The sequence below is a fragment of the Hoplias malabaricus genome, chromosome X1, assembly GCF_029633855.1.
Source record: "Hoplias malabaricus isolate fHopMal1 chromosome X1, fHopMal1.hap1, whole genome shotgun sequence".
NCBI classification, from domain to species: Eukaryota; Metazoa; Chordata; class Actinopteri; order Characiformes; family Erythrinidae; genus Hoplias; species Hoplias malabaricus.
This window is the reverse complement of record NC_089818.1, coordinates 6705443-6732422: the sequence shown is the minus strand read 5'-3', so window position 1 is coordinate 6732422 and position 26980 is coordinate 6705443. Positions and strand designations below refer to the sequence as shown.

At 41.4% G+C, this 26980-nt stretch overlaps 1 protein-coding gene across 1 annotated transcript in view; it reads left to right on the top strand.

The window, feature by feature from the left end:
• The window catches only part of LOC136675728 (tyrosine-protein kinase receptor UFO-like), a 50632-nt gene extending 24292 nt beyond the window's left edge, over positions 1-26340 (top strand). The window contains 17 exon segments of the mRNA XM_066652452.1: positions 1403-1412; positions 7482-7537; positions 7540-7575; positions 7578-7618; positions 8093-8138; positions 8141-8236; positions 8491-8514; positions 9892-10021; positions 11210-11301; positions 16416-16511; positions 17981-18058; positions 18151-18243; positions 18379-18500; positions 19593-19702; positions 20366-20525; positions 21072-21208; positions 21676-26340. Of these exon segments, the coding sequence (XP_066508549.1) occupies positions 1403-1412; positions 7482-7537; positions 7540-7575; positions 7578-7618; positions 8093-8138; positions 8141-8236; positions 8491-8514; positions 9892-10021; positions 11210-11301; positions 16416-16511; positions 17981-18058; positions 18151-18243; positions 18379-18500; positions 19593-19702; positions 20366-20525; positions 21072-21208; positions 21676-22099 (1751 nt within the window). The 3' untranslated portion in view covers positions 22100-26340.
• Positions 26341-26980: the final 640 nt, after the last annotated feature.

Sequence of the window (26980 nt, the reverse complement as noted above, 5' to 3'; positions counted from 1 at the left end):
TCTAGGTTTTTCTTTGTTTTTTTTTATTTTTTCTACATTGTAAATGAATGTGAAAGACACTACAACTATTGACCTTTGCTTTGATGACAGTAAGAAAATGAACCTATAATCAGTAGTGTAGTGTAGGTAATAGTATTTTTGCTTATATCAATAAATTCCATTTCTAAGTCCTTCGGAAGACAGCTGTCTCTTTAAAGCTAACGTCTAATCAAAGATTTCAAACTAAAATGATTTATTCCCGGTCTCTAGGTCCGTCCGTCAGAGAGGACACCATCTTGAATCAGATCACATGATCCACAACAGAACGTTAATGTCCCACCTGCCGCTCAACCTGATCCCTGACCTGGACCCCCTTCAGCCAATACGAAGTGAGAGTGGCCTGCCGGAGCAGTGAGGGCATTTCTGATTGGACGCCGTGGGAGTCCATCAGTACCAGTGAAGAGGTAAAAACTCCTTTAGTACAAAACAAACCTGCACACCAAATTTGTTAAATCAACGCTATTAGTGTTAACACTGAGAGCGTTAAATTGTTACACAACAGTGTTGATTTAACACTGAGAATTTTGGTGTGTGTGTAAAGTCGAGCCGAGATCAGAGGGGAAACAAAGGTCTTTGTTGTTGAACTCTTTGCCTTCTTGCTGTCTTTTCTTTATGTTGTAACTAGAGTCCATGACCTCATGATCTCACCACTTTGCAGTTTTCCAATAAAAAAAAAAAGCTTTGTTAAGTAACAGAACAAAGATGCTGAGATCAAAATAGATCATGATTGCTGACACACATGGAGAGAGAGCATACTTCCACTACTTGCACACTTCTAGCCTACTCTTGGTATTGAGCGTGTAACCTTAGGCTTGTGCAGCTGCAGGCGTCTCACGACATTCAGGCGTTTTTTACACTCTATACACATTTAATGTGTAAATCTGGAGCCCACCAAACCCACACACTGTGAAACAAAATGCCCCAGTCAGTTTTCTGTGTGCTGCCTGAGTCTGAAAGCATGGGATATACGAGTAGTTCTGCCCCACTTCTGACTTCAAGTGAAGTAACTTTAGAATTGCCCCGCCCTTTCTTCAGAGTCTGTCCATCACAGCACGGAACCTGTGTTTATATGAGTCTTCAAAGATGAGGTGAAACATAGAAAAATGGACACAACCAACGCTGAGAAATAAGAACACTGAGTAAATGAGAGCAGAGAAGAAAGAGAACCAAGCAAAAAAGGTTAAAATCAGAGCTCCTCACTGCTGTGCACTCGGGGTCGGGTGAACCATGAGCGCTCATTATCATTTAAAGGTACAGGTGCTGAAAGTGGCTGTTCTGAACAAGGCTGTTGAGACGGGCGGAGAACCCTGCTGTGGGTCTTGTGGAGTTATGACCAAAGCAGGTCACTGATGTTTCATTGAAGACAAATCTGTGTTCCCTCGTTCGAAGGGTGGTCCAATTAACCTCTCAAACCGCTCCATGCCTGTGAATAATTATTGTATAGACGTAGTTTCCCCCAGGCCTAAATGAAGGAGTTTGATGGAGAACAGAGAAGGCGGTGTTCTCAGCAGAGCCGGCATAAATGAATGAGTTGACTGGTATTACAGTGAAGTGCGGCTGGGTCTGGGCCGCTGCATAGATGACCCCCACCGCTCCCAGAGAGACGGCGCCATTCTTTCTACAGTAAGTACAGACATTGCGGGTCAAGCCTCTGAGAGTGGGAGCTTCTGCCACAGCTTTGTGTGCAGCCTAGGTAAGACTAAACCTCCAAAAATACTTCTCCACACTTATAAGAGAAGAAAGAGCTGTGTGACTAAAGTGAGTTGCAGTCTATTTCTGAGTCCTTGCATTGTGCAGCTCGGAGTGCTTGGGGTTTGGAACCTTAGTGCGGGTTTTTTCCATGACACTTGAGAGAGAGAGAGAGAGAGAGAGAGAGAGAGAGAGAGAGAGAGGAGAAGTGGGAGGGGTTTGCTTGAGTGAAGGGTATTTTCCATAAAGTGCCATTATGACAGTTTTGCCATAAACAAATGCTGTGGTGCAGGAGTAGAAGTTCATGGTCAGTCAGGATGAGAAGAGAAGAGAACTGAGCTTGACGAGACGTTCTCTTTGTTTATCGTACTTTTCCAGCCTCTGAACCCTCACGTCATGCTTTTCTCCCTAACCACGACCTCTTTGCTGTCAGATTCCAACAAGTTCTTCTCTTGTTTCCTTCCTTTGAAAGCTCTACAGAGGAATGAGAGAAAGAAGAGGAGAAGAAGATTTGGCAAGCTTTGTGTTTACATACGTTTCAGAGGGAGGTCATTTTTTTTAGCAGAAAAGGACAGAGCAGATACATGTCCAGATGTGTCCAGATGTCCATATTTGGAGGGACTTTTACACACCTTCCTTTTAAAATATAGAGTTTGTCTGTGCCAACCCCATTCCCCCCCCCCCATTAGCTGAGACCTCCCTTAATCATACACAGTGCCACCCGGCTGGAGCAGGGAGGACTGATACAGTACTGCTAACACAACACCAGTACAACACACGTGGCAGTGAATCACTAAGAGCCCAGTGGTGTTATTATAGCAGAACGATAGTGCAGGTCGGATAGCATCATGCTGGATGATGGGCCGAAAGCGAGGGCCAACCTACATTTTTTGCCTTTAGCTCCTGACTTAAGTGGTGGTGTGATTGTGTGTGTTGTGGTGGTATGAATGGATCAGACACAGCAGTGCTGCTGGTGTTTTTAACCACCTCAGTGTCGCTGCTGGACTGAGAATACCTTTGGGAGGCCTCCTGCGGTCAATGTCCCCTTGGGTGTAATCCTGTGGGTCCTGGGGATGGCTTCCTGTGGGCAATGTCCTGTGTCCATGAGTGAACACTAGAGAGTGGTGTTCACTAGAGTGAACAGTGCAGAGACAGATGAGCTACACTCTCTGGCTTTTTATCTACAAGGTGTAACAGTGAGGTAGGAGTGGCTTAGATTGGAATAGTGAGTGGACACAGGATTAAAAAGCTCCAGCAGTGCTGCTGTGTCTGATCCATTTCTACAGAATTATGTATGTTTATGTAGTGTGTTTATGGCATAAATAAAATCAGTTCTTTACACAGTTCAATTCATAAAAAGGTTATTCAGAGGAAAGGACAAAGAGATACTGTGTGTGTGTGTGTGTGTGTGTGTGTGTGTGTGTGTGTGTGTGAGAGAGAGAGAGAGAGAGAGATAAAAAGTAATAAATTATTTTTTTCAGTGTGCTTTACTTTTTTAACACTGACCTATGAGTCAAGTCTCTGTGTGTGTGAATGTGTGTGATGTGTTATTGTACATCATCTGCACTCCTCTCTGTCCCCCCCCCCTCTCTCCCTCCCTCTCCCTCTCTCTCTCTCTCTCTCTCCCTCTCTCCCTCTCCCTCTCTCCCTCTCTCTCTTTTCCCTCTCTCTATTTTCCCTCTCTTTCTCTCTCTTCTCTCTTTTCCCTCTCTCTATTTTCCCTCTCTTTCTCTCTCTCTCTCTGTCCCCCCCCCCCCCCCCCTCTCTCTCTCTCTCTCCTGCCAGTGAGTATTTTCTAAATCCCACAGATTCAGATCAGGCATGCATTTCCTGCGTTCCTCCAGCACTCATTCGTTCTCTTGCTCTCTCCTTTCATGCAGCGGCAGGGTCTGCCTTCCCCTCTTGACCCCGCATGACCCTGGGGCTTCTCCTCATCCAAACACAGAACAGGATGAAATGCAAGCAAAAAGTGTGGGAAAAGGGAAAAGGGAAGAGAGAGAGAGAGAGAGAGAGAGAGAGAGAGAGAGAGTAGGAAAATGTGGAGGAGGTGGGGGAGCAAAAACAACATACTCTCTGCATATTTCCCAGAGCCAGTTTTTACCCAGAGGGAGAGAGAGAGGAGGATTGCAAGGTGGAGGAAAGAAAGAATGACAGAGAAATGGAAGTAAATAGTAGATAATAAAGATAGATAATATTATTATGCAGATGTAAAGAACGTTTAGACAGTATTTACTCACATGCAATTCTCCATTCCTTTAATTCTATAGATTCAAGTAATTTCAGTAATGTAAACTGCCTGTGTGTGTGTGTGTGTGTGTGTGTGTGTGTGTGTGTGTGTGTGTGTGTGTGTGTGAGTCACTGTAACTGCTGGCTGGTTGTAATGATGTAGCTGCTGCGGCTGGCGACAGTAAAGCCCTGTGATTGGTGACTAATTGCTAAGGAGCTAAAACAAGAGGCCCAGACCCGTAATGCTGGAGGAACACGTGTTTCTGGGGCATGATGGGAAACATTTGACTCATTTTAAACCTCAGCATTTTTTAGCCACTGTAAACGGTGAGAGGAATGTGTCGCGAGGTGTGGTCTCAGAGCACAGAGCTTTAAACACACCCCTCACTTTGGGGTTTTCTTTGTTATCTTGAGGTTTCTGCTTGTTATTTTCTAACAGTGCGCCAATAAAACTGATAACAGTAAACAGTACAGTTGTGTAACATGTCCTTCTCACACAGCTACAGTTAATGTCTTCTCCTGTTTAGCTCAGCAGTATTGCTGTAGAAAGCTCTGTCCTTTTAGGTCACCACAGCCAGAGCAGTGCTTTTTGTTAAGGAAGTGAATTTGCATCTAATTTCAGCAAACTGGGGCATGTAACCGTGCTCTGTCCTAAATGTCTTCACTTTTCTGATTGTGCTGCGCTCAGAACACTGTCCTTTTAACTCTTGCATGAATGAGTGACTGTAAGATCTGCGCTGATTTCTTTCTTTTTTTGTGACATCACAAAAAGGCTCAAGTCTTTCGCTGTCTGCTGTCACAAGTGCTGAATGAGCCTGACCTTCCAGCCCTCAGACCGCACTGCATAGGAGATTGTCATACTACTGCATGACATAAATATGTTCATTTTATGTCTCCACAAAAACAGCTAATCCAACACTTTATTTTCCATATGCCCTCTATGTGCTGGGTAATAAACTGTAAGTTTTCTTTTGGTACTAATTCAACAGAGGTCTCTGTAGACATCATACTGAATAACGGGATGGTGGAACAGAGGTCTTTAGACTCCACAGCAAGGAGCCTCTCAGAGAAGGGAAGGATATTGGCCCATGCGATGTCCAGCCAGGCCAGGGACAGACGGCTACTGTTAGAGACTGACTGCCTTTTAAAAAAGCAGTGGTCAGTTTTGATGAAGTCACGCCATGTGTGGCTTTAGTTAATGGAGCTTTTTCTTCACTTCTTTCCACTGAAGTCTTAAAATAAAGAAGTCACAGATTTAATGCTGCATTAAGACACATCACTGTTTACTTCTCTCTCTCTCTCTCTCTCTCTCTCTCTCTCTCACTCACTCACTCTATTAATCTTATTTATTTGAATTGAAATAAATCTCTCTTTTACATTCTTCTCTAATATTCCTTTCCAGTTTTCCTCCAGATTTTTCTCTCTCAGTCTATTTAGGCTCTCACTTTACAATTTTCTTTAGTCTCACTCACTTTTTTTCTGTATTTCCTCTCTCTCTCTCTCTCTCTCTCATCTCTCTCTCTCATTCCTGTGTTTTTCAGTTACATCCCGTCCAGAAGGAAAAAACTAAATAAAACGCACAGCTCACACTGGCACAGATATCTTTCTTGGCTCGTTGTGTTTCTGTTCTCCTCATTTTTTCCTCCAAAACGCCCATCACTTCGTTCCCTTCTTTCTTTCCTTCTATTCTCTGCAGGCGTATTATTCAGCTGTTAGTCATTCTCTTTTTCCCTTTTCAAGTCCTAGTAGGAATACATGTGGAGAACAGGATTACACAGGTGAACAAGAAAACTGACAGAGAGAGAGAGAGAGAGAGAGAGAGAGAGAGAGAGAGTGTGTTGGTCAGACAGACAGAAAGGAGAGCAAGGATTTCAGAGAGAGATACAGAGAGAGTTATGAAGTAAGTGAGAGTCAAAGAGGAGAGAGAGACTTAGAGAGATGTTAGAGGGAGAAAGGGAGAAAAAGAGAGATGCGAAGATGTAAAGTGAGCAGGGGGCTGTGGTGTAACGAGGTCTGGGTGGTGTTTTTTTGTGTGGAGCCAGAGGCACATGTGGAAACTATCAGACTCCAACAGGCTGATAGCATCATCAGAACCTGCAGAACATTACCACAGTCAGAAAACAGCTCTCTCTCTCTCTCTCTCTCTCTCTCTCTCTCTCTCTCTCTCTCTCTCTCTCTCTTTCTCTCTCACTCTCTCACTCTCTCTCTCTGTCTCTTTCTCTGTCTCTACTCTCTATATATATATCTCTCTCTCTGTCTCTTTCTCTGTCTCTCACTCTCTCTCTCTCTATCTATCTCTCTCTCTCTCTTTCTCTCTCCTCTCTCTCCCTCTCTCTCTCCTCCCTCTCCCTCTCTCTCTCTCTCTCTCTCTCTCTCTCTCTCTCTCTCTGTCTCTCTGCAAAGAAGAATACAGCCACTCGTTCAGAGAGTTCAGTGAGTCTCTGCTATTTCCAGCCTGTTACTCTGCTGGATCTCTCCTCCCTGAGCTTGGCCAGTTCAGCGTGTGTGATTTTTTTTCCCTGAGCTGTGGAGCAGAGACAGAGTGGGGGAGGGAGAGGTCCACAAAAGAATGAAAAAGAAGAGGTAGAGCAGGGCCAGACACAAAAAAGGAACTTCGACAATGCTCCTGACTTAGTTTAGACTTTTCCCAAGCCGTCAAACATGGCCAAGCAGCTTTCTCCATTCATCCATGTTCAGTTACTGTCCACAGATGGCCAACAGTTTCTGGACACCAGATTTCAAGACAGTTATTTGGGGCAGTAACATCTTCTCTTCTGGGAGAGCTTTTGATTAGATGTTAGAACATGTCTGTGAAGATCCGATGGCATTTAACCACAAAAGCTTTAGTAAGAACAGTGATGTTGGATGAAAGTTCGGAATCACAAACATCACTCCAACTCCCCTCTAAAGTTTAGGATGGAGCTCCATTTCTCCATTTCTCCAAACAGCAGAGTTCCACCGCTCCACAGCTCAAATCTGGGTATTTAGACCCCTCTAGCTCACTCATGGCATTGAGTATGGTGCTCATAAGTCTGCTAAGCTAGTAAAGATTTAAGCATTTACATATACATTGAGTATGAACCCCCATGGCATGGCTAAACTGTAGTCTTAGCCTGTGAAGCTGCATTCCCTACAATCAGTGTCTTCACAGCTGGCTTACACGTCCACACCCTGAAATCTCACCGCTGTCCAAACAGTCCCTCTAGATATATTAATATATATTCATTGTATTAGCAGGAGCCCTGTCAAAATTTCTCTGTCCTCCTCAAGACTCTCAGAGGAGAAATAGGATGCATCCTATTTGAAGCAAAACTAAGTAGTATTTTACCTTAAAATCACTTTAAATCATCCTTAATCCTCATCCTTTAAGTGTAGTGTTGCTTTAAAGAGTTAAAATAAATAATGTACATGGGACTTGACAAGAACATGTTTATTCACAAAATGTTACTGTTAAGAAAGAATAGTTATAGTTATGGCTGTAATTTATTTGTGTGTGTGTGTGTGTGTGTGTGTGTGTGTGTGTTTAGTCCAGACAGTGCGCCAGAGAATGTGAGCGCTGTTCTGAATGGGACTGAGGTGCTGATAACTGGGCTCTACCCAGTGGCAGAATCAATGGAGAACTACAGGCTACATGATAGAGTACAGTACACCTAATACAGAGCAGGTACGTTAGTCACCTACACACACACACACACACACACACACACACACACACACACACACACACACACAAACTATAGGATCCGCATTTCACATCTGAATTTCATTTTCTAGTCATCTCAGATTATTCACAGTTACTCATCTCTGTGATTTTCATTCCTGGAATTCAAGAGAATATTTCTTCTGATTTTATCCACAGTTTCTTTTTCTCTGCTATTATAATATCTATAGAACTTCCTCATTCCTGCACTGTTTCTGAGTATACTCTATGTTTACTGTAGCAACACCCATGGAGTGCATTATTACTAAAATTAACTATGATATTTATAAAGACGCACTATGTCTATGAAAAGAATGATTGACATAAGCTTCCATTACTCAAAACTATAGAAGATTCTTTCCAACAGTGATATAGTACCTGTCCAGGGTCTATTTCTACAGCTCTCAACGCTCTTGTTTGGTGTCTCCACTCTCACAGATTGTGCTGGACGTTGGATTGGACACAGAGACAACAGTGAATCTGTCCACCCACTGTCAAACATCTCCTTTAGGGTGTGTGCTTACACTGGAGCAGGAAATGGGCCCTGGACACCGGTCCAGACCCTCTCTCTGGTCCCTGCAGGTACAAAAACTGATTAAACAGTAACCAGTAACTGCTAGTATAAGTTAAGTGTCGTTAAGAATCTACAGTGTATTTTACATTATCTGTATTAATAATTCAGAAACTGCTTTTAATAATTTATTAACAGTTAATAATTATTCAAACTCTACTATGAATTGTTCGGTAACTTTTATTAATTGTTAATTTTCTGATATAAGTTATTGATTAACTTATAAATTAATAATTAATATCTACGAATTATTCTTTTCTTTCAGAATTTGGAGTGCTGCAATCCATTGGTGAGTCTCTCTCTCTCTCTCTCTCTCTCTCTCTCTCTCTCACACACACACACACACACACACACACACACATTCAGAAAAACAGTCGAAGGGAAATGATCTTATGTCTTTTCTCGGTCCATGACACTTTCCTTCTCTTTTTTATATTTTCTTCTCCTTTCTTGCTGGTTCTAAGTTGGGGATGCTTCCTGTTTATGTCTCTGAAAGAGGAAGAGAGAGAAAAGGGAGCGAAAGGGGGAGATCGAAACAAGAGGAGAGGGACGGGGGTTGAGGAGTGGAGGGCAAGTCATAAATATTTATCACCAGCAGCATCTCTGTTAGTTTAGACGTGTAGACGTCTGTGAAAAGGATGAAAATGACAATTGAGATGCAGTGAGAGAATGAGATATAAAAGAATGAGAGAGATAGAGAGAGAATACCTCACTTTTGCAGAAGAACAGGGGTATCTGGAGCAAATTCCAGACTTTGTGGATAGAAAGAGAGAGTAAACACATTACGGGACACACCTGCACTGAGGTCATTTCTGACCTAATCACTGACCGCTGGGTGGCTGCTAAAATATTCCACAGGTTTAAATCTACCATCAGCCATTTTACCACAAAGAAGCAGCAAACAACGTGTAAGAAAGTGATTAGAGTTTTAACATTGATTTACAAAGTGTATCTCACAGGAGGGCAGCCATTGTCTATTCCAAATAGGTACAGTCCAGAATATCTGACACATCCAGGCCTCTTGGTGTAAGTGTAATTGGTGTGTCATGAAGTCATGAAGAATCAGTGGAGATTTGATTACCCTCCTATTCACCCTAGATGTGATTTGATTCAGTTTAGTTCGATTCAGTAATGTGAGTCATGATTCTGATTCTGTAATTTCAGTGATTCCTTGTCTCATAAGGTATCAGATTAGAATACATCCAAACTGACTAGACTTAAAGCTCTTTAGGAAATTATGTTAAATAAATTATATATTCTCAAATTTGATTCATTAAAAAGTGCTTTAATTATAATGTGTTTTTGACTCTTTAAGAAATGAATCTGTGTATCATGGGATCTGAGATTTTGTGGCAGTTCAGGTTGATTATGTTAATATAATGTTCAGTCCACTGACCACTGATCAGATGAATTCTCTTTAACAACAGAAACTATTGTATTTTATTCTCACATTTCAGCTGAATCACATTCTTCTTGCAATTTAATAGCCCAGGGTCCGGATTTTATTGCCCTTCTTTTTCTGTGACCAGCAGTAGCCTAATCTTTTTTTAAACACACAGACAGACACTTTCTTTTTGAGGCCTTCAGTTTACACTGTCATATTAACTTGCTCTCTCTCTCTCTCTCTCTCTCTCTCTCTCTCTCTCTCTCTCTCTCTCTCTTTTAGTTCACTCCTCAGTTCCATCATTCTCCTGGCACTGGTGGTATGTAGTTATGGCTGTAGCTGTAGCTGTGGCTCTGGCGGTGCTGATGGCCGTGTACGTGGCCAAACTCCGGCGGAAGGAGACGCGCTTCGGGTGAGTGGTGATGAGGCCAAGCCTTAGTGCTCCTTCTTGTTGCTGTGGGATATGTTGTAAAAGTTCCTAAACACAATTAAGGGATTCTCACAGTACCCTTCTTACACGGTTGTAAACACGTACTAACCCTGTGGCTGTGGTGCTGTGTGCAGTGCCCCCTATTTGTAGATGAGTGCATTTTCAGATCCCAACTCCCCCCAGTACCATTGAAAACATAGACGTTTTATGCGTTCAAACTTTACTGGAATTTATTTTTAACATTGCAATTCATACAAAACTGCAGCGTCTTATTGAACAAAATAAAAATAAAGTGACAAATCACAATACACTGGAATTACAAGTGAAATGAATTCTGGATGTACCCCCCCTCCTTGGGAATCACTGTACTAACCTTAGCTGGGTTCAAGATGGGGACAGGGATTGGTACGTGGGTTATTAGTGGAACTGCAACAGATCAGTGTGAGCAGCCCGGTAACTCTATGTACACAGTAGTTAACCCACATGGACCCATTATGGCTGTCGTAATTTAGAGAGAGATTGTGTTTTTTGTTACTGGGAGCTACCCAGGTGTGCTCTATGTTTAACCCACCCTAGTCCCATCTCTGACCCTGGAGGGCATTCATAGATGAAGCCAACACTGGCAAAACTTGCTGGTACCCAGGTGGATTGCGCATGTGGGTCCCACATGGCTGTGTTTGTGGGTGAAGTTTAAAATGTAGCCTGTTGTAATTGACAATGATGAACACAAACCATGTATTTAAAGTGGAGTCAGGTGGAGTTAAAGTACACAAGGTTTAAATTATGATTCTAATGTGTTATTCTAGTTTTTAAACAAGACTCCTGCTTAATGAACACAATGAATGTAAATTATTTACAATTTTTTATAAAATTCTTTATTATTTAATTTCTTTCCTTACTTAGGCTTATTTACTATTTATTTACAAAATGTACATACAAACAACTTAGTTACAAGTTAAGTTCTGTATAAACACAGGTCCACAAATGAGAATTGTGCTTGCTTCACGCTTCTTTCATTTTCTTACACAATGCACACTCAAGCCGAAAGGAATGACACATTTCGTATAACACAGTGGAGTAACATGTGAGATATCTAACTTTGAAATGTAGTGGCGGTAAAGTAAACAGTCGTAGGACCATAAGTTTATTTTGTTGCTTGATTGCTTCCAGGGAGGCGTTTGAGCCGATGATGGAGAGTGGGGAGCTGGTGGTCAGGTATCGAGCGCGCCGCACCTACAGCCGCCGCACCACCGAAGCCACATGTAAGTTTCTTCTTGCACAAGTAACTTTAACAAATCAACTGGGCTCACATTGTTCTCTTTCACCCCTCACTGCTCACTAACAGCTCAACACAGAGGCACAACTTTCCAAATGAAGAGAGCCAAAAGTGTTCTAGATACTCTGTCTAATCAGTCATTTCTGAAGTGGCCAGAAAGGGTTAACAGAGAGTTAATCTCCACTTTTATGCTTTAATTTCTACTAATCTTCTAGTTAGGAACTTGGACTTGTGAGGATTTGGAAGTTGTTCCATTACCCCACAGGCCTTTTAGCTGTTGTTGTTAGGCACTGCAGGCGTTGGCACATATGCAGCTGCTCCAGAGTGCCCCTACTATTGGGAAATGCATATCTCAAGAGATGATACCACCTGTATCAACCAGAGGCCCACCTTAGAGTAGCAGATCCTTTGAACAGATCTTGAGCATCTCAGATCTACGTAAACCTGCGGACATAGTGTGTTGAGCCTGCCCAGACATGAGTTCCTGCCCCTGAAGGAGAAATATAAGGCTGCTGGCTCCCAAGCTGAAGCTTCCCAAGCACCTTAAAGCCCCGTCAATTCCAGCTTACCTCCACACCTCACTCTCAAGGTGTTTTGTTTCCTTCTAATGGAGGTGTTTTTGAAAGAATCAAATTTAGCATCACAGCTTTGACATCTAAGCAGATAGATCTTGTTAAGTCTTGTTGAATGGATATAGTTCTGTGGGCTAAACACAGTGCCAGTGCTGTGCAGCACTTTTAGCACCTTATGTGGATTATTTTGTTAACCATAAATGAGTGAGTGAATGTGTGATTGAGTGAGTTGTCAGCTAGTTCAGTTCTAGGTGTGAATTTGCATCTAAATATGTAATCATCAAAAAGAAAAGAAAAGAATAAATTACTTCTTTAAAAAGTCATAGATATTTATTTACAGCAAATTTCAGAATGAATAAAAATAAATCACATCACAACGTATGATGTTTCTAATGTACACTTCAAAATAACCAAAGAGCTAACATTTAGGGGCTGTATATTAGCCTAGCTAGCGTTTAGCGGTTTCCAGAGTTGCTTGCATGCCTCAGACCTGTGACATATTGCAGCCAAGTTCTGTTAGCCTTAAAATTGACCTTGTTTTTACACTAATAGTCCATTTTACAGCTGCACTGACCATAAGGAGGAACTTGTATGTCTATATTTACAGACTGTGGTCTGTAAAAATGTTGCTGTGCATAATTTATAACCCCCTTTCGCCCTGTTCTTCAATGTCCATGACCTTCTGACCATAACACTTTGGGAGCACTAATACATTATTTGCTAATCTTATGTCACCTTGGCTGTAACTAAATATCTCATCTCCAATAAGGTGTGAACAAACCTTAGGAACTTTAAAGAAGTACCAAAAGGTCAAGTTAGCATTATCAGATGAGATAAAAATCTGTGGGTAAAAGGCTTTGATACGTTTGCTATGATCTTTATTTAAGATATAGTAGCCCAGACGTGTTCGTAAATACTTTGTATAATCTTATCCCTGCTGTAACCCAGGCTCCTGAATGTAGGACAGACACTGAGGCATGACCCCTTTCGAAACACACTACTTAGTGCTATTCAAGCTTTGAAAAACAAGGGAACACACACACACACACACACACACACACACACAGAAGTGGGCATCACATTTCATCGTCTCAGTGGGTTTTCTAGTTCAGACGGTTCTCTTGTGTTTGACGTGTCTCGGCTTGCCTTCTTAACAAAGTGACAGAAACAAGGCAAGAATGAAAATAAATCACTGTAAAAGGAGGGACACTTTTATCAACAGATATTATAAACCCAGACATATGCCACACATTTTTTAATGTCAGGAAAACATTTACAGTTATACAGAAGCCTGTTTTATACATATCATATGAATATGTTGCATTTTAATAAATAACTGCACTTCTTTGCAGCTTCCAGCTGTTCATAAAACATCTGCAGGGATATTTTTATATTTATATATTTTTGGGTTTCCTCCGGGTGACTGTCTGTGAGGAGTTTGGTGTGTTCTCTCTGTGTCTGCATGGGTTTCCTCCGGGTGACTGTCTGTGAGGAGTTTGGTGTGTTCTCTCTGTGTCTGTGTGGGTTTCCTCCGGGTGACTGTCTGTGAGGAGTGTGGTGTGTTCTCCCTGTGTCTGTGTGGGTTTCCTCCGGGTGACTGTCTGTGAGAAGTGTGGTGTGTTCTCCCAGTGTTCGCATGTGTTTCCTCCGGGTGCTCCAGTTTCCTCCCATGCTCCAAAAACACACGTTGGTAGGTGAATTGGTGACTCAAAAGTGTCCGTAGGTGTGTGTGTGTGTCTGTGTGTGTGTGTGTGTGTTGCCCTGTGAAGGACTGGCGCCCCCTCCAGGGTGTATTCCTGCTTTGCTTCCAATGATTCCAGGTAGGCTCTGGACCCACCGCGACCCTGAACTAGATAAGCGGTTACAGATAATGAATGAATGTTCTTCTTTTGTATCTATTTCCTTTTCTCAGTTTGAGCTTCGTGAGAACTGCACATCCTCTCACACCCATAAGGTTGAGATGTCTTTTGTTCACAGTGGAGCAGCGGAGCTTGATTTGCTCATAGTGTTTATGATGATGACAGTCCTGCAGGGTGTTGCACAGTTGTTGTTTGGAATCTCACTTTTTGACATACAATTTCTAATTTGTGTTTTTACATTACGTTTGACAATTAAATAGCTTTATTTGTCACTTTGAGCATTTTGATGGGAGTAATCTTCAGACTTTTGCACGGCTCTGTATCTATTTGTGATAGGACTGTTTTTATTCTCAGTGTGCGGAGTGGCCATAGTGACGTGTGACAGCATGTTTTGGGACTGAGCGAATGCTTGTGTTTGGGCCACTGCAATGATGGTGAGCTCACAGCTGCAGGGAAAGGCCAGATGTGAACAAGGAGAGCTTTATTAACTCACCCTGCCTTCAGGCACTCGCTGAAGAATAGATGAGTTATGAGCCGCAGGCTGCTTTTGTGCCAAATTAACGTGTTGTAACAGGTTTGTAAACATGTTGTTCTAAACATTAGCAGCTGAGTGCATGAGGAAGTTGCTCTAATATTTTATTAAGTAATGCGACCTGCACCACCCTGACATGATGCTCTTGTAGATATTTACCATGTAACTGATATTTATTGGAATCTTATATCCGTCTCCGTCTCATATTGAACAGGACGTATTTCCCACGGTTTGACGTTTTGAGGTGCCTTTAAATCTGCTTCAGCTCTGACTCGGTTTAATTCAGATTGGATTTCACGTGTAATTTATGTATGCCTGTCACAATAGAGACCATGTTTGGTGGTCAAAACATTGTCCCAGAAAACATATGACTCCAGTCTGACTTTGACTCCGGTGTGGGAACTTTAAATCTTATTTCCCCTGCAATGTGAAAAAAACCTAACATTACATCAATCATAAGCAGTTTCCCTTTCAGGGTACAAGCCTCTAACTGTTCATCTAGCTAGCAGTGATAGCACCTGAATATCAACACAAATCATCCACAAGCTTTGGTGGTGCTGGAGGTGGTGTGGTTGCATCCCACAGCGAGCGTTCTCCTTGTGGTCTGGATCCCAGTGCCTGAGTGCAGTTACAGGGACACTGTACTGAATAAACAGAGATGAGATGTTAAACCGAGGTCATAAAACATTTCTGAGGGTCTGATTACATGTGGCTGAATGCAGTCAAATATTCACAGCAATGTACTAGCATTTAAATGTACATTTATAATTTTGGGGAAGTACAGTTCTCTCTGATTTGTTTACGTTCAGAAGCTCTGCGTTTTTTTTTTTTTTAATGTGGAACAGTGTGTTTCAGTAAGAAGCGACTGGAGCGTCCCCTGTTTGAATTACTACAGAAACTTATTTGTAACTTGAGTTGTTGAGTTTTGTAGAGCTTTCAGTAATGCAGTGTCTCCTGAATTTGGATATTTTGGAGATATTTCCACCTTAAGTGATCTAAAGCAGCAAAAATAAGTCAACATTACACACCTGTGGAGCAGGAATAGAGCAATATCCTCATCTCGGTTTGTGCCTTATAACATTGGAGTCTTTACATTGTCTAAAAACCACCAGATGCTGTTTCTCTGCTGTGAACAGAGAGAGAGAAAGCCTAGTTTGTTTGTTTGTTTATCCATTTACAGACAAGTGGGCTTTTGGAGACCATTGGAGAACAGCAAACAGTGAGGAAGCATCCTCAAAAATGTATAAAATGTTTCGTGAACGTCCAGCCTTCCGTGTAAAGGAGAAGATATTACTGACACCAATGGGAATGCAGTCTCTCTTAATACCTTTCCAGGCTTTCATATTGTATTGATGCAAGGAGTTACAGAGACCATATGACCTTTTGTGGTTTCAAAATATTGACTTTCAAAATATTTCCAGCGTATTTGACCAGGGTCAGGAACTGAGTTATCAGAATAAAAACAGTATCAGTGTTAAGGTGGTGGACTGGCTACAATGTTCTGGCCACATTTCCCTTAGTGTGAACCAGGAGGCTGGGATGATGGATGATGTCATGGGTTAACAGAAAGAGATGGAGGAGGAGAAATGAACTCATAGTCTTCTTGCATATATCAAGTTTTTTTTGGGCTGGATTTCCAGGGGTTGGAAGAGTTGGGGAGGACTGAAGTTGTAATCATAATCTGGCTGAATTTCTTGGCCGTCCCCTCCCTCCAGTTCTTTCTCGGTTGGGAATGAGTAGCAAGTAATTTCCAGAGCCAGTTATTCCTGCCGCAGAACTGAAGATAAGCGTAAGTTTTATTTTGATGTCTGTGTTTAAAGCTCTGGTCAGGAACTGGCTGGAGATGTTTTCATCCTGTGACAATGGACACTTTCCAACATGCGACTCAACAGAGTCTGAGTTGTGTTTATGTTTGTTATGACTTCTGGAAATTCAGAGTTACGCTGCATTTAATTTCATTCAGAGCAGCAAATGGTCCATGACCCGTCACTCTGGTTCCTGTGAGAACCGTGGTTGTTCTCCCATGGTTTCTCCATCCTACAGAAGCTCACAGTGTCAGAATGTTTCATAGAAGGATTAAACAAAGAAAAATGAAGGGAGAAAATAACTGAGTCATTAACCTAATTCTTCTCCTCAGTGAATTCCTTGGGTATCAGTGATGAGCTCAAACAGAAGCTTCAGGATGTGATGGTGGACAGACACAAGCTCACCCTGGGAAAGACCCTTGGAGAGGGTAAGACTGGAACATAGACTTGACACATATTAATGGAGAAAAGTCATTATAAAGTAACACACCCTCTACAGAAAACACTCTTCTGCACATTCCAGATCCCCATTACTGTCAGTATAGTAAATAAGTAAGTAATCTTTATTTGTATGGCATTTTTCTAAGACAAAGCTACAAAGTGCTTCACAATTAATAATGTAACAGACACAAAATAGTAACGAAAAAACAGACAGACACAAAAACACACTACCCATAATCACAGGTCATAAAAGCTAGAGAATAAAAATGGGCCTTAAGGCGTTTCGTAAAAAAGTTAAGGATCCAGGGGAGGATTATTCCACAATGTAGGTGCGCACACAGCTAAAGCAAAGTCTCCCTTTCGCTTTAGTTTATTTCTTGGAACAACAAGCAACCCTTTATTTGTGGATCTCAGTGACCTTGTGCTTAAGTGGGGAACTAACAATCCATAAATATATTCAGGCGCCTCACCATGTAATGCCTTAAAGGTATGAACCAAAACCTTAAAATCAATTCCATACTTCACTAGCAACCAGTGAAGAGAGGCTAGCACTGGGGTGATGTGATCCTTGTTTCAGTTAAAAGCCGAGTGGCTGCATTTTACACCAACTGAAGATTTGCCAAAGTTCCTTGATGAAGGTAGTTATACAGGGCATCGCAATAATCCAAACGTGAGGAAATAAAAGCATGGATAACTCCCTCCAAATCCTGAAAAGACAAAATCCGTTTGATTATTGCAGTTTTTCTTAGCTGCAATAAACAGGACTGAACAAGTTTCTTAATATGCAGAGAAAATTGTAACCGTGGATCAAAACAACACCCAGATTTTTAGGCATTCACTGTTGATGTGAGTGAACCAAGAGTCGCCTGTAAATCCCGAGGAATGCTGTCAAAATCAACAACCAGAATTATACTGGATTTTTCAATATATTGCAATAAAAATATAAATGAAATCTACATTTTTTACTGTAAATTTTTAAATATTTATTAAACATAAATAAAAATTTATATTTCACAATGATTTATTGTATAATAATGTGCAATAATAAATACATATTATTAATTATTATTTTTTAATCAAATAATGTATTTTATATAATTAATAAATGATAAACAATCAATTAAAATAATAAACAATCATTATAATAATTAAGGATAATATATTACATTATAATAGTATTATAATTATTATAATTGTAATAGTAAAATCATGCCATTTAATAATGTATATTAAAATGACAATCTTATTTATTTTTATTTTTAATTAATTAATTTATTTTCTTAATTTGTTTTGTTAATTTGTAAGTTAATTTTTTAACATTTTTTTAATGTGTAAAGCTCTTCTGCAAGCTCTAATTCCATGATAATAGTTCAGCAGTAACTCTGTGTGTGTGTGTGTGTGTGTGTGTGTGTGTGTGTGTGTGTGTGTGTGTGTGTGTGTGTGTGTGTGTCTACAGGTGAGTTTGGCTCCGTTATGGAAGGCCTGTTGTCTCAGGAGGACTCTGTGCTGAAAGTGGCTGTAAAGACCATGAAGAGTAAGTGACCACGAGGCTGGACACCTACAGTATTCCCTCTGCTCCAGTCTCACATGTTCTTACTGAACCCTCTGTGTTTGTGGTGTTTTTAGTTGCGATCTGCACACGCACAGAGATGGAGGACTTTCTGAGAGAGGCAGCGTGCATGAAGGAGTTCGACCACCAGAACGTCATGAGGCTGCTGGGTAAAACATCAACACACAGTCTGACACGGTAGAAACAGAGGATAGCAAAACATTAGGGTAAAAATAAGAGTTTAGGGTTTGATGTAACTGATCTGCAGTCATATACTTAGGGGTGTGTGTGTGTGTGTTCTGCAGGAGTGTGTTTACAGACTGTAGAGAGTGAGGGTTATCCATCTCCTGTGGTGATCCTGCCTTACATGAAGCACGGAGACCTGCACAGTTACCTGCTCTACTCCAGACTTGGAGACTCCCCTGTGGTAAGTTTCAAATGACCACTTAATTTGTGTCATCACTCTGTTGTCGTCTCCACTTTCACATGTAAAACTCACTGATGTTCACCGTCAAATCCCCACATAAATGTCCCATACATGTCCCAACATCTTCTCTTCTCACAAGAGAAGAAGCTGTCACTGCGTCAGAGGAGAGATGAACGCTGGAGAAGCAGGTCTCCACACACTTTCGGCTGTAAGGAAAAGAGATAAGAGAGAGAAAACTTGTCAAAGGGCATCTGAGGAAAGCAGATAAGCTCCACAGCTGTCCTCTGAAATCTGCATCTGGGTTCAAAACAAATAGAGCACAATGAGTTTGAGTCTGAAATAAAGTCTTACACACAAATAAAAGCAGCACACACAAACAGCCATCTGTGAAAAGAGTAGATCAGACGGCAAGATCTTACACACACTGGGCATTTACTCCATAACTGATCTAAATACACATCACTGGGTACAAAGCAGGAACACACACTGGACTGTGCACTCTGTCTGTGTGTTGTTATCCAAATGTAGACCCTCTGTATGTGCACTCTTTTGCAGTTTCTCTATGTGCACCATCTATTAAGTCCACACTGTGTATGTGCAATCTTTATGTATACTGAAGTGCACACTCTGTAACTTTGCACTCTCTTTAAGTGTACACTCTGTTTGTATACTGTATATTGGTCTATAGTGTACAGTGACAGTTTCTTAACCTTGCTTTGAAATGTTGACCTTTTCTACTGAGCCCAAGTTGAGGAAAAACATATTTTTTTTATCCTAACCGAAGTTTCTGTAACATTATTCGGGATGATTTCAGTGATGTAAGAAGCAGTCAAGGTCCTGCTGGAACACGTACTTCCTTTCAGATGATTCATGGACCGCTGCTTTAACACAGAAATTACAAGTGCCAGGGAGAATGCAATGAAGCACTGTAGTGCCCTCTAATGGACAAACAGTAAAACAGAGGGTGTTACAGTGAACTGCAGTAGAGCATCAATTCCAATAAATTATTTTTGTAGTAAGTTATATACAGCTACATAAATGTTGAAATTAAAAATCCTATTTGATTGGTTCCTCGTTGTACGTGTTCTGCAGTATCTGCCGGCTCAGATGTTGGTGAAGTTCATGACCGATATTGCGAGGGGAATGGAGTATCTGAGCAACAAGAACTTCATCCACAGAGACCTGGCCGCACGCAACTGCATGTGAGTAAAACACTGATTATCGTTATATATAAATATATATACAGGGGTTAGACAATGAAAGTGAAACACCTGTCATTGTAGTGTGGGAGGTTTCATGGCTAAACTGGAGCAGCCTGGTGGCCAATCTTCATTAACTCCACATTGCACCAGTAAGACCATGTGCATCCAATGGTTCAAACACTGTGTCCTCAAGGCGGTGTCGTGTATCAGGACGACAATGCACCAATACACACAGCGAGACTGGTGAGAGACTGGTTTGATGAACATGAAAGTGAAGTTGAACATCTCCCATGGCCTGCACAGTCACCAGATCTAAATATTATTGAGACACTTTGGGGTGTTTTGGAGGAGCGAGTCAGGAAACGTTTTCCTCCACCAGCATCACGTAGAGACCTGGCCACTATCCTGCAAGAAGAATGGCTTCAAATCCCTCTGACCACTGTGCAGGACTTGTGTATATCATTCCCAAGACGAACTGACGCTGTATTGGCCGCAAAAGGAGGCCCTACACCACACTAATACATTATTGTGGTCTAAAACCAGGTGTTTCACATTCATTGTCCAACCCCTGTAGATAAATATAGCGAGTGTGTATTGACGTGGGTGATCTGAAATGTTGAGTTGCTTAATGTACAAATTTGTGTGTGTGTGTGTGTGTTTCAGGTTGAACGAGAACATGAATGTGTGTGTTGCTGATTTTGGGCTCTCTAAGAAGATCTATAATGGTGATTACTACAGACAAGGTCGGATCTCGAAGATGCCTGTGAAGTGGATCGCCATCGAGAGCCTGGCAGACCGGGTTTACACCACCAAGAGTGACGTGGTGGGTTTGTGTGTGTGTGTGTGTGTGTGTGTGTGTGTATGCGTGTGTAATGCTTATATTATTATATAATTATATGTATAATATAATAATGTATATTATAAGTAATCAGTGTATTATAACATCTCTATAAAGCACATATGTACAGACTATTTTAAATAAATGATATACCAAAGTTACTAAATATAATTTTATCCAAATTGAGTATATTATAAACAACGTCCTGTTTATAATAACGTTTTACGTTAAAAATGTCAGAACCACTTTTTAAGCTTCACATTCTGAATCTGAAAAAATGACATTAATCTGACTGTAACTTGTGCTGTTTATTATTTTATTTAATCGTATTCTGGTCACAGATCAATCATTTGTCTTTACATTTTATTTATAGCCTCACGTAAGTCATTCTAATATTGAATAAAGTCACTGGTCCCAGGATTTTTTCAGCAGCAATTTAATGTGCTGTGAATTGTGAAATTATGTTTGATTGTGATAAACTTGTGCCGTGTCGTCTGCCCCTGGTTTAAAATGACGTTGCATGTTTCTCAGTGGTCATTCGGAGTGACGATGTGGGAGATAGCAACTCGAGGTCAGACCCCGTATCCTGGAGTGGAGAACAGTGAGATTTACGATTACCTGAGACAGGGGAACCGCCTTAAACAGCCTCCCGACTGCCTCGACAGCATGTGAGAACCAAATACACACACACACACACACACACACACACACACACACACACACACATGCACGCACACCAGACACTGAGGCAGATGAGGTGGGTTGTTTGAGGTCAGTTCAGCATTGTTTTAAACACTGACCATCACTGTCCTAATATAAGTTAATGGGTATAATCTGATTCCCCCCTCTCTCTCTCAAACACACACAATCTCTTTCTCTCTTCCTTTCTCTCTTTTTTCTTTCCACTGTTTCTCTTCATTTCTCTTTCACAACTCCTCTCATTACCCCTGTATCCCCCCCCCCCACCTCTTTTTTCATTATCTCTCATTTTCAATTTTTCTCTTTCTCCCTGTGAGTTCGTCTCTATTCTTTCTTTCTCCTACTTCTTCTTCTTTCTTACAATTCATTCAGATACTGTTTGTTCCCCACGTTCATGTTATAAAACCCTGTTTAACTGGTGTTCCGTGTTCCTCAGATACTCCCTGATGTTCTCCTGCTGGCTCCTGAGCCCTAAAGACCGCCCCAGTTTCGAGGTTCTGCGCTGCGAGCTGGAGAAGGCTCTGGACGAGCTGCCGGACCCCCAGGACCCTGACGAGATCCTGTACGTGAACATGGAGGAGTCCTCAGGAGAAGGGGCTGTGGGGGGCCGAGACCCACTGGCAGTTGATCCCTGTCTCCTGAAGGGCTCAGAAACGGCGGTAACGGTGGAGATCCATCAGCCGGGGCGCTATGTCATCTGCCCCCAGCATGAGAGCCAGCGTCTGCTCAGCGCTGAGTCTTTAGAGAGTCTCAGCTTGTCCCTACAGCCCCACTCCCACTCCACACCAACCCCCTCCTCCCACGTCCAGCCCCCTGAAGACAGAGAGGCACCCACAGCTAAAAGGTTACCCTGGCAGTGATGCTCAGGACAGACTCACAGAGACTTCAAATCCATTTCTGCGCTGTACTGCCTTGTGTGGTGAGGTTAGGTATTGACCCTCAGTGTCCTTCTGCCCTTTGCACATCCCTTCCACATACAGTTATACAGAAATGTCTGATCGCTTCCGGTCAAATGACATGTTTTCTTTTGTGAAAGTGAAACGGAGGTAGCAGATCCTCAACAGGAAATGAGACCTGAGTTTAGTTTGCTAAATGTATTGAAGCCGCTGTCCACTCATTTTTGTGTTTATAGACATGTAGGTTATCCTTAAAGATACGTCACAGAATAAAGACCAGTTTATGCTTCTGTGTTGAATCTATGGTAAATGCACCATGGAGCGAGCTACATGCCTTAGACACACACACATCAACAACCGTAATAACCGAGATTACCGAGGAAGCGCAGAAATGTGAAGTCCTTTTCTCCACACCATAGAGATTGCAGACAGCAGCAAATTCACTGCAGCAAATGGCAGCAACCAGGTGGCAAACAGCGTCTGTGTTTCTTTCCTTGTTGTAGACCCCCCAGTTCACACAACCCCAGTGTGGGACACTGGCCGATTCAACATAGAAGTTTTAATCAACCCCAGGGTTATATTCTGTTTATATTTGTACAGCAATTAAGTTTAAATGTTTAAAAAATACAAGTATCTCTATCTGCTCAGTCTAGCTGCTCTGACCTCAGAATGACTGACAGTGACATTACACAAACCCTGAGGTTAGCCTTTGTTGGAATGCTCCTGCAGTGGATGAAATCCCCTTCTCTCGGCGCATGTTTAGAGCATGTTTGTCATAAAACAGAGATAATGTTCAGAAGAGTATGGAAATGAGTGGACAGTGGTTTTAAACATGTTTTCTGTGGAGGACACCTACTCAGTTACACTTGAAAATCAAAACCAAAACAAGGGTGCTCAGACATTTGTTTGTGAAACTGCTAGCACACACTTCCCCAAATATTCCATGACGTGTTTGAGATGTATGGACACTATGCATCAAATGTTTTACTCAGATTTGATTTGTACTTTTATTATGTAGTCATTCATTATCAGGAAACATATCAGCCCTAACCTCATTCACACCAGTGGCTCTGTACGGAGTGGACAGCAGGTCTACACTGACCCCACTGAAGCTGACCCAACAGAAATTGACCATCCTTTTCAGTGTTTCTACAGTACAGCCCAGTCCTTACACCACACTAAAACACCCCTTTTTTTAACACAAGCAGAATGTATGAGATGTGTTTTGAGACACATACCCTCCATGGGAGCCCAAAGTGGGCAATTGTTTAGTAACATCTGATAGGTCGAGAGAGAATAAAAATGCTTTAATAACAATATAATATAGTGAGTATAATTTTATAGTATATTACATAATTCAAGTCTCCCATGGGCCAATCAGCTCAGCCGATCTGTCAGCTACAATGGGACATCAGACACTTTTGGGATTCACTTTTCTATTGCTGTCCACTGGTGTGTAGTCATCATTCCACATCAGCCTCACAGTGCAGGGAGTCAGGTCCAGTGTAGATTACCATACATAAACCAGCATTAACAGTGAACCTACGGTGAACTCAGGTGGTACTTACTCTCAAATCAGCCTTTGATGACAGTAAGGACCTTCCTCTCCAGCACAACACTGCCACACTAAAGTCAAATCAGTCCTTGAAGACAGAGTCAAGAGACTGATGGAAGATTTCTGTCTCTGTTAAAACTCGGAGGCTGATCTTGTGCATTATGAAGACTGTTCATTCCAACGTGTCCCTCCATGGAGAACGCAAAACTTGAAGCACTTCTGTTCCATGAGTTATGGTTTTGGGGAGAAAATCCAGCACCCAATTGAGATGTGAGAAATGTATATCAAATATAAACTGGTAAAGAAGAATAAGGACAAAAAAACCAAACCATTTCTGCTGTGTCAGAGTTAAAGGGGTACTCCGGCCTGGATTAGGAATGTAGCCTCAACTAGAGCAGTAGACGATATGCCTGCTCGTGTTCTACAGCAATGACACTGTAGCTCTGGAAGTGATTATCGGCTTTAAAGAGATAAAATACCCTTCTAACGATGTAACCTGAAGGTGGGAGGAGCTTATGAAAAACTCTGGGGCTTTAAGGCAGAAATCTAATGTTATTATCATAGATCCTGTATTAATTAGTAGCCTGAACATCATCACTTCATTTATCACCATCTGGAATTTGCAATGGTTGTATAGTATGTATGCAGTGCATGCTGGGAATTGTAGAGCGAGAACACAAACTGTGAAGCTACAATGTGGTGCTACAGATTTTTGGCATAATACAAGCTCTAGGCCAGAGTGCCCCATTAACATATTTATGTGTATATCATGACCTCACACACACACACACACACACACCTAGCGATTTAGCAGTAGAAGAAAGAATAAAAGTATTCTGAGCTGTTAAACTTCACACTCTTATTGTCAAGGTACTGAAGTTTCACTTCAATAATGAAAGCTAGTCAGTGTCCTCAAACTGATCTGAGACCAGTTCTATGTTTTCTTTAAAAGCAGTTTTCAGTGAGTAAACTGGTCCCAGATCAGTCTCTAAAGGGCAGTGAATGGGTGGTGGTAGGGCACACATGGGCCTCAGGGCCCTGACTCAAGCACAGTATTATTTGTTGTGTTTGTTATTGTCGTTTTTGTATATAAGAAATCTTTGCACTAATCAATTTCAGCGTCTATGTATTGTGTCAGCGTCTTACGTCTTTCTGTTGTGTATTATGCATTCTTTTTGGTCGTATTTTTGTCCCAGTCAATCTGTTGTGTTACGGTGATTTGACGATACGGAGACAAAGTGAGAAATTACAAATTTTCCTTGAAAATGTAGGAAATATGAAAAATCATTTAAGGCAGTGCTTGTCAGACTCTGTTCCAGAGCCACATAGATCCACAGTTATATCCTAAATGTGGGCTAATGCAGTGTTAGTGTCTTTGTCAAGGCTCAGACTGGTATAGTGTGGGGTTCCTTCCTGAGCCGGGAGTTAACCCCCACTGTGATGTTAAGACCAGACAGATTTTCAGACAAAATGGTAAAAAGAAACCTTTTTAAACAACAACTCATTTATGTGACTTTTAAACATCTGTTGTCATTTTTGGGAATGAATCCAAATTTGGCTTCAAAGAGAACTTACTGAACTCCGCAAAAGGTTTAGGCACTTGAGAAAATGACATTTAAAAGGCTGTTTATCTGAACATAAATAATCCCTTACTATATATATACTAAATAGAATATATATAAACTATATAGAATAAACTAACTCTGTGATACTGTGTGTGAATGTGTTTAAACATTTAGTGACAGTCCTGTATTTTTGAAGTTATTGCCCAGTCCCTAGTTTTAGTGGTTAATAAATACTTCATTATGTTAAATCAAGGGTGCTGTTGATTTAACAAATCCATCAAAGAGAACATCTGGAAACACACTTTGTTCTTCACACTCGCTCACAATACAGCTATAATTTTTAGGAAAAAAAATCTAATTAAAAATATATATATATTTGACTGTATTTAGGTTTGAGTTTATTGTAATTATATCTCATTTTATACAAGAAGCACATTATTGAGAATATAAATTAGTTAAAATAATAATCTGAAGTGCCTAAGGCTTTGTGCATTAGAGTGTGTTGGAAGTAAATAATAAAATCAATAAATAACTAGGTAAAACCTTGTGGTTCAGGATGGGAAAATATTTGTGAAGTCTTCAGCAGAAAAGGACACTGGGTAATTCTGCAGGATGTCGACTGTAATAACACACAGACTGGGTTTTATCAGAGTAGAGGTTTGAGTGTAAACAGATTTGATATTTACAAGAGATTACATTCCACTGTGGTACGTTAATCTGCCCTGATCCTGTCTTTGGTTTTGTTTCCTTTAACAAAATCAGTGTCTTTCTCTTGTTCTCAGTGATGAAATGCCAGGTCTGATCTGAGGTCAGTGAAGCTGCCTTTATTTTAATTATTTTATGGTGGGAAAATGTATGTATATATATATACATATTTTTTATGGTACAAAACTAATGGTATCAGACATCAGATGCTAACTCCACGTGTCAAAGTGCCTTGGGGAAGCCAGTATTTTCTGCATTCAGACAACGCTCGTGTGTAATGTACAAATGTGTAGCTTTGGTTTGTTTGTCTATAACCTTAATGTCACTATTATGATTTTTGGGAAAGATTTTGATACGCTTTTATATGAATTAAATGTTACCTGCACATTTCATTCAGTGGGTTTTGTGTCATTTATTCACTTTGAAGTAGTGGCTCAGTATTTCAGTTTCTGTTCTTTTGTTTTAAGAGAAAACAGTTAAACACTTCTGCTGGGGGGAGGGGGGGGACTGTGTGAGACACTGAGTGACTAGGTGAGTGTGTGAGATGGTCACAGATGTGTGTGTCTGGGTGAGTGTGTGAGATGGTCACAGGTGTGTGTGTCTGGGTGAGTGTGTGATATGGTCACAGGTGTGTGTGTCTGGGTGAGTGTGTGAGATGGTCACAGGTGTGTGTGTCTGGGTGAGTGTGTGAGATGGTCACAGGTGTGTGTGTGTCTGGGTGAGTGTGTGAGATGGTCACAGGTGTGTGTGTGTGTGTCTGGGTGAGTGTGTGAGATGGTCACAGGTGTGTGTGTCTGGGTGAGTGTGTGAGATGGTCACAGGTGTGTGTGTGTCTGGGTGAGTGTGTGAGATGGTCACAGGTGTGAGTGTCTGGGTGAGTGTGTGAGATGGTCACAGGTGTGTGTGTCTGGGTGAGTGTGTGAGATGGTCACAGGTGTGTGTGTGTCTGGGTGAGTGTGTGATATGGTCACAGGTGTGTGTGTGTCTGGGTGAGTGTGTGATATGGTCACAGGTGTGTGT